At 45.0% G+C, this 10,573-nt stretch overlaps 1 protein-coding gene across 2 annotated transcripts; it reads right to left on the bottom strand.

Annotated features, from left to right (window-relative positions):
- Positions 1-374: 374 nt before the first annotated feature.
- Positions 375-10,302, bottom strand: LOC117060664 (cation-dependent mannose-6-phosphate receptor-like). Of its 2 annotated transcripts, none has more exons than XM_033173077.1 (7): positions 10,115-10,302; positions 9,322-9,494; positions 6,151-6,311; positions 5,949-6,058; positions 5,269-5,399; positions 3,105-3,231; positions 375-1,974 (listed from the first exon to the last, which is right to left on the bottom strand). In XM_033173077.1, the coding sequence occupies exons 2-7, from the start codon at positions 9,477-9,479 to the stop codon at positions 1,852-1,854; spliced, it is 810 nt and encodes a 269-aa protein (XP_033028968.1). In that variant the 5' UTR covers positions 9,480-9,494; positions 10,115-10,302; the 3' UTR covers positions 375-1,851. The 2 variants fall into 2 exon arrangements, with proteins under 2 accessions (XP_033028968.1, XP_033028969.1); XM_033173078.1 differs by having other exon boundaries at positions 10,201-10,263.
- Between the last annotated feature and the right edge of the window lie 271 nt (positions 10,303-10,573).

Genomic DNA, 10,573 nt, shown 5'->3' with positions numbered 1-10,573 from the left:
GGAAGCAGCCCGGGTATTGTCATTTTTCCTCCTCCCTGCTACAACTTTAAAGGTGTGGCTTATTTGCGGGTGCAGCTTATATTTGGGCCAATACAGTAGTTGATATTCCTAGTCCTTGAATTCTAAACTAGATACAGGTAACTGAAATTTAAGCACTCTCCAGACAAGTTCTGTGTTTGATTACTGAGCTATGTTCCCTCTTGTGTGGCTGGGAGCGCAGGAAAGTAGTATTTAACAAGGTTAATTTGCTGCAGCTTTCTTTGACTTAAGAGACAAAAATGGTGGGGGAACCTCCAGCCCTTCCATGTTGTTAAATTCCAACTCCCATCAGCATGATCCTAGCTGCAGTCTATGATTAACTCACAAACACACAGTTCAGGGCTTCAAGCCATTTTAATTTTAAAGTTGTGTCTTTGTACAAAGTTATTTTAAACACCACCATGAAAAAGTGACCATTGCAGTGACCATATCCCTGTTGGAGGGAACTTGAGACACTTGATGCAGCTTTGTTTATCTAATTTCATTCCAGCTGATCATTGCTCGAGTCAGAAAAGAGGAGATTCTGCCCTGCTGTGTACCCCACAGAATGCTGCCCAGTTTGAACCACCAGCTCTCCCTACGAAGTAAATATATTATTCCTCACAAGAGATAGCTGGTGTTACTAGTGAATTCAGGAGACTTTGAACTGTAAATGGCTTATCTTCGAAAGTAAGGAATATTTTTGAGCTGCAGCTCTGATCTCTTCAGTAGGTGATAGCATAGCATGTACCAAGTAAAGAAAGCAATTTCTTAAAGCAACAGACCTATCATGTCCCAATCCCTCCAGGAAGCAGATGAAGGTGCAATTTAGATTAGCATCCCTACTGAGAACAGACCAGCAGTGATGTTTGCACTAGTCTGGAAGGATAAAAGTTTATTCCATAGGTTTTTGTGGACTAACCACCCAGACAGACTTTCATTCCTTATTCCCCTGTTGAAATACCAAGAGGACTGGTGTTCCTTATATTTTTCAACCTCCGCCACAAGCACATATACAACTAAAGCTAGATAATTCCTCTTTCTCGTAAAGCATTTAAAGGAAGTGATAATGCAGGGATTGCACTCAGGTGCCCCCGCTGTTTTCAGAAACTTTCTTTCTTTGCCTCTGAAGTCTCCACCTCTATTTCAATTCAGGCCATATAGCAAAATATACATATTATTGCCATCATCATGTACCAGCGACTGGAAAACAAAGACGACCTCAAATCTACTTTTAATTCATACTTTAAGATGGACGAGTCTCCAGACTGTCTTGTCTACTGCATCTTAAAAAGGTGAATCTGAAAATGCAAGGAAAGCTCCCACACCTTTCAAGGAAAATGTACAAATGAATAATTGAAAATAGAAATCCAGTGTTTTGTAGAATAAAGCCCATACAAAATATGTAAAAGCTCTCAATCCCAGCCACTCTACCCCCCCACCCACCCCCCCATACCCAAGGCTACTAGTATTTCCCTGCACCTTCAGGTTCTTCCCTTTAACATCACATACTGAAGTCCCCCCTTGCTGCTCCATTCCAAACCTACAAGCAATTCTTCATAAGTTGAGGAAAATCAGCCTCAGCAGGCAATCTAGAGAAGCATTTGCCCTTCAGGGCTCTGTCCAGTCCCCCCATTTCAAAGTTTGTTACCACAGATTTACATTCATAAAAGCCCCAAGCCCCAGTCCCAGTACTCATTCATAGCAGGAGAGGAAAAACGGGGCAGCCATGGTAAAAAGCAAGCCGCTTAAGGGGTGATCACAAGAAAGATGAAGGGGAAGTGACCAGGTGAGACCCGCTTATGTGAACAAACAGGGAAGGAAAAGAAAAGATCACATTGGTAGCAAATGGTCATCTCGCTCTTCAGACTCTTCTCCTAGTTGGTCATCACCAACACCACGATACGCAGCTGGTACATTCCTTGGTTTCGACCGGCACACAAAATCACAGCCATCCTGTAAACACACACAGGTTAATGTACTAATGCCAGACCATGAATAGTGATTGCAATATTAGCCCCTGTCTCCATCCAGATTTCACCTCTTAGCATGATTTGAGGACCTCAATGCTGAAGGGACTATAGAAGACATGCCAGCCAAATAAGCACAACTGCCATACCTAAAGCACATCAAAGGCTTTGCATAGGCAACTAGTAAGTAAAAGCTTAGCATGAGAGCATCAGTTCAGAACTTCCCACAAGGAAACAAGCCTAGGCTGCGACAACTGCCTCCCAGACAACTCTCAAGGGAAGCCCATTGACAGGAATTTATTAGCTGCAATCTCCCAACAAAAACAATAGCTATATTCGGACAATACAATAAATCCGTTTATTTAGCCGGACACACACCGCCTCTCATTCAGTGCAGCTACAAAGAATTGAAAGGCTCTGATTCCTTCTGATTAAACAGTGTATCATTTTGTCCAAATGCAAACTGGGTAATCTCAAATCATTAGTTGACACAATGCAACTTCAAACCATGGCTACGATAGTGGCTTATATCAACAAATATTAGTAAAGATTAACCACAGTCCGGCATTAGACATCATACTAAATGGCAAGTAATAAAAATTGTTAACAAGCTGGGTCCCCAAGCTTCACTGCAGCTTCTTTACATAGGGGTGGGGGCATCTTTTCTGTCTAGGGGGGCCCATTTTTATCTCCTTCCCCTGGAGGGCTGAATATGACAGGTGGGCATCACTATGGTGTCAGGTGATGCTGTGCTTTGAAGCCCAAATTGTCAGGACTTCAAAGAACAGCACTGGGCTGTTTGAAAGTCCTTCATTTTAGCGAGATTCTGATGCAAACCAGCTCCTTAATCAGGATGGCGTTTGTCAGGATTCAAACCCATCCTCCCACACATCAGCTGATGTCATGAGGAAAATGGCTTTGCGGGCTATGACTGGTCCACAGGTTGGAGGTTACCCAGGCCTGCTTAAAACAAGATTCATCAAAATGCCTGAATGCGCATACATCTTTCCTGTGGCACAGCCAGAAGCAGCTTGTGTGCATGATATCAGATGCAAACTCTGGAAGAATCACAGGTTGCCCCTTCTACTGTACGGATTTGTCTGTTTTGCTACTTACTGCCACTAGGTTGCCCAGATCTTGCCAGAAGGCCAAGTGGGGGAATTGTTCCATGCCTTTTGCTCCCACCAGCAGACGCTGGTAAAGAAATCCCCCAATGAGGTACACTGTAACCAATGGAGCAAGCCTGAAAGAGAAGGTTAAAATACAAACAAAACAGGAAGGCAAAAGCTATAATGATTTCTAATAAAACTCAGAACTTGATGTTCTCTTTCAAACTGCTTAAGAACTTATAATGAGGCTGACTGGCATAGGAGATTCCAACCTTTATGGTATAATATGTGTTACTCCTAAAGCGTCTAGTCAAATTCTAATTTTGAGCAACCAGAGGAAAGCCCAATGTGCACAACTTTAGGCTTAATGGTTGTTAGGTATCACACTTAAGTATACACAGCAGCATAAAATATGGGAAGGGAATAGGGATCAATATGGCAGGCAAATTATTTGCCCAGAAATGGGGAGGAAAATGGGTACACTTTAGGGAAGCTAAATTGCAGGCTACACTTGATGACATTTGTGCAAGTTTATTTCCCTGTACAGTGGTACCTCGGGTTACAAACGCTTTGGGTTACAAACTCCGCTAACCTGGAAGTAGTTGCTCCGGGTTGCGAACTTAGCCCCAGGATGGGAACGGAAATCGTGCGGCAGTGGGAGGCCCCATTAGCGAAAGCATGCCTCGGGTTAAGAACGGACCTCCGGAATGAATTAAGTGCACAACCTGAGGTACCACTGTATCCGTTTGTAACATCCAAATCTTCTAACATCTTGTGAGATTTGCTGAAGCCCAATCAGAAGCTGTGCTTATAATTCGTGTCTAAACAGTGAGCAGTAATTTAGGCTCTCCTGTGCATCTATGAAATCCCAAAGCCCAGGGCATTTGCCACATGTATAATATAAACCAGAGCTTTCTAAGCTGTGTGTCGTGACAAGTTAGTGTGTCGGTTGCAGTGTGTAGGTGTGTCACACAAATGCAAATGTTCCCTGCACTCCTCCCAGGGCTGGAAAGGGGTTAGTTTAACCTTTGGTTTGCTAGTAAAACTTAATTACTGTGTCGTGAAATGATGCATGTCTAAAAAGTGTGTCACCAACATGAAAAGTTTGGAAAGCTCTGATATAAACACATGCCATACTGTCATGCCTGACTAAATATTTACCAGGAAGCCAGTGCCCCTAACTACATATGTATTCTTTTGTCTTAAAGCTACTGCCTTGGGATAAACCTTCCATTTCCCATGGTCAAAGACCTTTACTTCAGTCACCCTATGCTCAATACAAAACCTGCTGATTCTGTGGAATTGCCTTTACAGAAATGTGTCTTGTGGATAAACTTTCAGCAGATTACTTTTCTAGACCCTTTCTAACAAGGCACTGAAAGTAGGGAAGAGCACCATGGTACCCTTCGGTAATGGAGGACAATGTGTTCCACCATTTCATTTCTACCCTGTATGCTCATTTGACAAGGGCAATACTGGGAATACTAATGTCCAATACCACTTGTACTCTTCAGAGCCCCATTTTGTCCCCAATTCTGTTTAAAATCTGTACTGAACTGCCAAGTGAGATCCTCTGAAAAGCTGCAATACTTGCTCACCAAGTCCTGAGAAAGTGAAGATACTTGTTGGTAGGGTGTGTGCCTGTTTTGAGAGGTAGTTCCCAGCCTATTTTAGATGGGGTTGCACTTTGCAGCTTTGAACGCTTTCTAGCCTTTAAGTGGCATCTATGGCGTGAAGTGCTGTCTACATGCTCAGTCTGGTGCCCACCCACACCCACCCAAACAGAAACAGCCACTATTCAGGAACAGGTAACATACAACTTACACTGCCGTGATGCACTGAATAGGAGGACGCATTTGAAATTTCAACTAGTCCAAAGTACAGGTCTTAAGATTGTTCACTGGTAAAGATACACATATACCCCAGGCTGTTGATACCAAATCTCATGTCTTTCTGGCACCAAGTAAATAACTTATTGTTGAAACCAGGCACTATTAAATTGTATTATCAGACTGGCTTTTATCTCCCAAGTTGCTCTGATGCTCCTCTGTTTTAACTGTTATTTTCATTTATTAACCCCCCTTTTTTTTGTTTAAAAAGAATATGCATGTAAGCTACCCTGGAAATTGCTAAACTGAAGATGGAGTATTAAAACTTTTAGGCAAACTTACGTAATGAGCAATATAGAGCCAATACTTAAGTGAGAGTCTTCTGGAGGGCAGGCCAAGCTGCTCTCTAACTCAAAGAGGTAGAAGCATTCCTCAATCTTTTCTCGCTCTTCTGACACCATGGTGAAACCACTCTGTTTGTGTGAAGACAGCAGACTCATGGAAGCCCAGCAAAATACACATATCACCTTAAATATATACAAGGACAAAGTTCCGTCCTTCCCCAGAGATCTATGTTAGTCAATGTCCTTCATCTTCTTCAAGAGCCATCTAATAGTGCCAACCTCCCACTTCTGAGTGAGCGAAATACATGTTCAGATAAATATATGCTGTAGGCCTCCTGGGCTGTACTTTAAAATGCTGGTAGGAGGCTCTGTGTTTGACTCTTTCTTTACAACAGGAACTTCCCAGTCCTCCCGGTGGCCCTGGAGTACCCTTCCTCAAAATGTGTTCATTTTCTAAGTGACCAGCCTTTCCCCTCCCACCAACATATAAGTTCAAGCATAGTGGTATCCCTGCCAAGTTGAATACAGTAATCTCCTTTTCCAAACATGCAATTCAGCTCTTAAATTATACCCAGTGTGATTAATACTGGAGGTAGTGTAATGAGGGGTGACTCCTAACCATTGGCCACTATACCCTGGATTTTTTTTTTTAAATAACCCTTTCCAGTAGCTACTCACTGCTAGTGTCTTCTTGTTGCAGGTGATCATTACTATGGCTTTTCTCTGCTCCTTCCCACAGTGGGTACTATAGGGGTCTCCCCCCTTATAGGTCAGTAAAATCCATGAACCTGCCAAGACAGAAAACCAAGACATCCTGTGAGGCATATGTGGTATTGGAAGAGCAATGGATAAGAGTTGTTGAGGGATAAAGGTATCTTACTTCCACTGGCAATATGAGTCTCGTTGATTCGTCCCAACACCGTTATCTGTTGCTTATTGTTGATCTGCACCAGGCCAGAATTGTTCTTATTGGTAGCATTTTGACACACCCGGAACTTGTAGGTGTATTTCTCACCTTCACTCTCACCTTCGATTTCAAAACTGCAGAGGGAGATGCCACAAAGAGAAGGCTTACAGACATTGGTGCTCACACATTTGTGGGGGTGGGAGGGATCCTAACCATAGTCCTTCCCACTCAAATTAAGGAGTATCTATACCAGCCAGAACCCTCTTTCATTCCAAATTCCATTAGGAGAGCTTTGCACAAACTTTTTTTTTTTTTTAAATCGCATTCTACAAATTCTGCTGTAAAGTGAATGAGAAACACCCCAAATCTTGAGGAATAAAAAAATGAATCAGCATGTATCTCCTTCATTTTTTAAAAATAAAAAATAATTTGTTACCTGCTCTTTACAAGAAGTCCCAGGGTGGGGAATACAAATTAAAATACAACTGTATTTAAAATCCAAAAGCTGAAAACACTGATCTTAGTAAAACAATACAGCTTCGGATACAGAAAACTCACATTCAGCCACCCCCAAAATGCCTGAGTGAAAACGTGTGCATGTCACCAAAATGTATATAACGTAGACAGGAAGCATACACACACACACGGGGCAGCAAGTTCCAGGGTTTAGTGGCCATCACAAAGAAGGCTTTCTCAGATACTGTTGATCCAAAGCATGGATCACAGGTGCCAAGCCTTCTCTGCAAATCAGCCAGAGCTAGAAATAAGCACTCCTTGCTCTGAAGTCACCAGGGACTGAAGTGACAGAGCTGGATCGAAGAGCACCCCCTATCCATGGCAGTGTGACATCCCAACCCCATTTCATGAAACTGTCTTGTCTTGATTCAGTTTCAATTTAAGAGTCTTCATTCAGCCTATTGCCACTTACAGGCACTGGTCAGGATCCTGAACGGCCTCTTCCAATTCTGACATAACAAGAGATAGAGCTGAGCATCATTGGCATTATGTGTTCCTGGCAACTTCATATACCGTATTTTCCGGCGTATAAGGTGACTGGGCATATAAGACGACCCCCAACTTTTCCAGTTAAAATATAGTGTTTGAGATATACTCGACCACAGATTCTCCACCCGGCGTATAAGAAGACCCCCGACTTTTGAGAAGATTTTCCTGGATTAAAAAGTGCCTCGCCAGACGAAAAACTCGCTAGACGAAAGGCATTTGCTAACGAAAGGTTGACTCGCAAGACGAATTTTGCTATGGGCGCGACTCGCAAGACGAAAAATTTTCACGTCCCCCCCCCGTCAAACCGCGCTTCCCCCGTTGGTGCTTCGCAAGATGAAATTTTCGCTAGACGACAGCACTCGCAGAACGAATTAATTTCATCTTGCGAGGCACCACTGTAGTCTTATACGCCAGAATATACAGTAGATGTTGAACAACAAGGGTGTTAAGATGAAGCTCTGTGGGACACCACAAGTCAATTCCGCTGGGTGGAACAATGTCATTCCACTTCCAATCATCTCCAGGAACCTGTCTTGCTGGCATGAACTGAACCACTGCAAAACAATACCTTCCATACTCAGAGCCAGGCCAGAAAGATATCATAGTGAAAGGAATCAAGAGGTGTGGAAAGTTTGAGAGGAATCAACTCCTCCTGCCTCTCTCCCAACAGACATTATCTGGCAGGGCAGCTAAGGCAGTTTAGGCTCCGTCTCTGGGACTGAAGCCAGTTTGAAATCAATTTGGATAATCTACTTCCTCCAATAGTGCCTCCAGGTGGCTTTCTGCCATCCTCTCAAGATTGTGACCAGGCAATTGTTATTTGACACTTCTGGTCCTCAAGAGGGCAATGGTGCACCTTCTCCTTCAAGGAAGGCAGCAGATCCCCCTTCTGCAGTAAGGCACTGATCAGTCCTTGAGCCCACTCCACTAATCCCCTCTGGATAGCTGTGTAAGTCATGATGGACAACGGTCAGTCAGCCAAACTATAATCAGCTTCTCCACTGAGCCAACAGATTTTTTTAAAAGTATTTTTTATTAAAGATTTTCTTGATTTACAAGGGTATGTGCAATGTCTCTCTCGTATTTTTTCCATGTAATATTTTTACAAATCATGCTCACCAGTTGTAATGATGACCTCTGAAGCACCATCTCAATAGACCCTCCACCCCATGGGTGATACCATCGGAGGGAATCCAAACTATATCAGGAAATGGTCCATCCAGGAAAACGGCCTCATTACAAACCCCACTATCAATTGAACCAAGCTATCCCACTCTGTTGCAAAGACCAGGTCCAGAGTATGTTTGTTTGGACACATGGGTTGCACCACTGATTGATCAGGACAAATCTATGGTTGTCCAGGTGGCCATGAGGTCCCAAGCTAGTTCACTGGAGGCTGAATTGGAGTGGGTGTTGAAGGTATGTGGCACCACTCTGGAAGGATTGTCCAACACCATGCTCAAGATAACCTTCAGGTTAGCAAAGGAAGTGCCCTGCAATGGGGTGGACAAGAGACCAGCAGCATCCCCAGTCTGTTCCAATGACTCAACACCATGAAACCCCTCAAATCTAGTCAGCAGGGTTTGGCCTCATTAGGGATTACAGCTGTGACTCCCCAACCCAGTTGGGATTGGTGCCATGTCAAGTAGCTGGAGACCAAAAGCTGAGTTAACACCTGATCTTCCCAGCCTGCTCACCCAGGTGTCAATAATGAATATTTGCATATTTCCTTTTGCAGATTTTGTAATGCGGATTGGTGGGGAAAGTATTCAAGTAGTGCAAGAACAGAGAGGTGCTGTTAGATTATATCTGAGACGTCCTCAGTAAGGACATTAAGTATCAATACCAGGTGTCTACAAGGCCTCATGAAGAACAAAATATTGCCAATGAGCTGTTAATTTTATTGGGGGGGGGATAAACTCCTTCAGCACCCATCTTTTCACAACAGGAACACAATCGCTATGAGCAAGTAGAATTCTTATGAGAATCACTTGTTGACACTAGCCCGGCCTGACAAACAGCTAAGGTGGTTGGATATTCCCCAAGGGCAGTGACTCAAAAATCCCTCTTGAGCAATTGCTCCTGACATTGGCTACATTGAAGCCACCCCAACAAGTCGATCAGCCACAGGTACTGTACCTTTTGCCGAAAATTGGCTTCAACCTCTCCAGCAGCTTCTTTTCTTTTGTGGATTCACTGCCTTCCTCCCCAAGTAGATCACATTCATTGTCCTTTGCCATCACCGAGGTTATGAGGGCTAGCAGCACAGCATGGAAGCAAGAGTGAGCCAGGAACATTCTACAAGCAGTTGTCTAGAGTAAGGGCAGGTGATGAAGAACAGATGTAGACAAGGTGTTAATATGGCTGCCTGACATGAAACCTGAGTTGCAGAGATCAATTGAACATTCAACACCTACTTTTTCATTATGGCTTTTACATGGAAAGGTGGACATTCTATAAGCAATCTCACAGTCCTGAATTAAGACGACGACTGGGATATTAGTCTCACGTAAATGACAACCTGAAATAATTTGGCACTGAGAGAGGGGAAATTCACTACTTAAGACAGAAGCGGCCAACTGGATCCACTCAGTAGGTTGAATCCTTATTTTCCCCAACAGATACGTTTCACATCCCCCTCTCTACCTCACCTCTGCAAAGCCCTTCCCTGACCCACCCGCCCCCCAAGTGCCTGCAAAGCCCCGCCATTCTCACAACTCGACTGCCGCCAGGCTTCTTCAAAGGGGGGGGGGGGCGAGGAAATCCGCGCGACGCCTGAGCTTTCGGAGGAGGAGGAGGTGGTGGGGGTCCCACGTGTCCTCCGCCCCCTCACCTCTCTCGCTCAGCTCCGCCCCGCTCCCCGGAGCCTGAAGCAAGCGAGGTGCGGCTGTGGGGAGAGGGGGAAGGGGAAGGAAAGAAGGGTCGGGGTCACCTGGGGCTGCCACGTTCCTGTGCGGCGCTCGACGTCACGTCACGGCCTTCCTCCCCGCGCCTGTCGCCGGCCCCCGAAGCCGTTACCGGAGCCCGGAGGAGGAGGAAGAGGAGGGTGGCTCGTGACCAGTCATGCTACACAAGCGGAAGAGGAAGCAGCCGCCCGTGCCGTACTGCCTAACGCTCATCCTCTTGTCGACCGGAAGGAGGAAGCGGGGTAAGGGACGGTTTTTGGTCCAATCGGGTTGAAGGGGCTTGCCGAGTCGTTTCGCCTTCACCTCTTCACCTACCTCCGGCCCCGCCTTCCCTTTTTGCTTGCATCCTGACCAATGAGAGGCGGAGGAGCGGGTTCGGGGGCGGGGCTTCGGCGTGACAGGCGGCTCGGGGCCCAACCCGTTGGCGAGAAGCCTCTGTTCCAGTGCTTGGTCTTTAAGTAGATCTCGACGACGACGAGGAGGCG

The sequence above is a fragment of the Lacerta agilis genome, chromosome 16 (assembly GCF_009819535.1).
Source record: "Lacerta agilis isolate rLacAgi1 chromosome 16, rLacAgi1.pri, whole genome shotgun sequence".
Lineage (NCBI taxonomy): Eukaryota > Metazoa > Chordata > Lepidosauria > Squamata > Lacertidae > Lacerta > Lacerta agilis.
The sequence above is the reverse complement of the archived record's forward strand: the minus strand, read 5'-3'. Positions and strand labels throughout refer to the sequence as shown.

Coding starts and splice junctions, on each gene's coding strand:
- LOC117060664 (XM_033173077.1), bottom strand. CDS start 9,479: ATGTTCCTGGCTCACTCTTGCTTCCATGCTGTGCTGCTAGCCCTCATA. Junction 3,232..5,268: donor GGCTCTATATTGCTCATTAC/GTAAGTTTGCCT, acceptor CTTCTCTTTCAG/GCTTGCTCCATTGGTTACAG. Junction 1,975..3,104: donor ATCTGGGCAACCTAGTGGCA/GTAAGTAGCAAA, acceptor GTGTGTTTACAG/GATGGCTGTGATTTTGTGTG.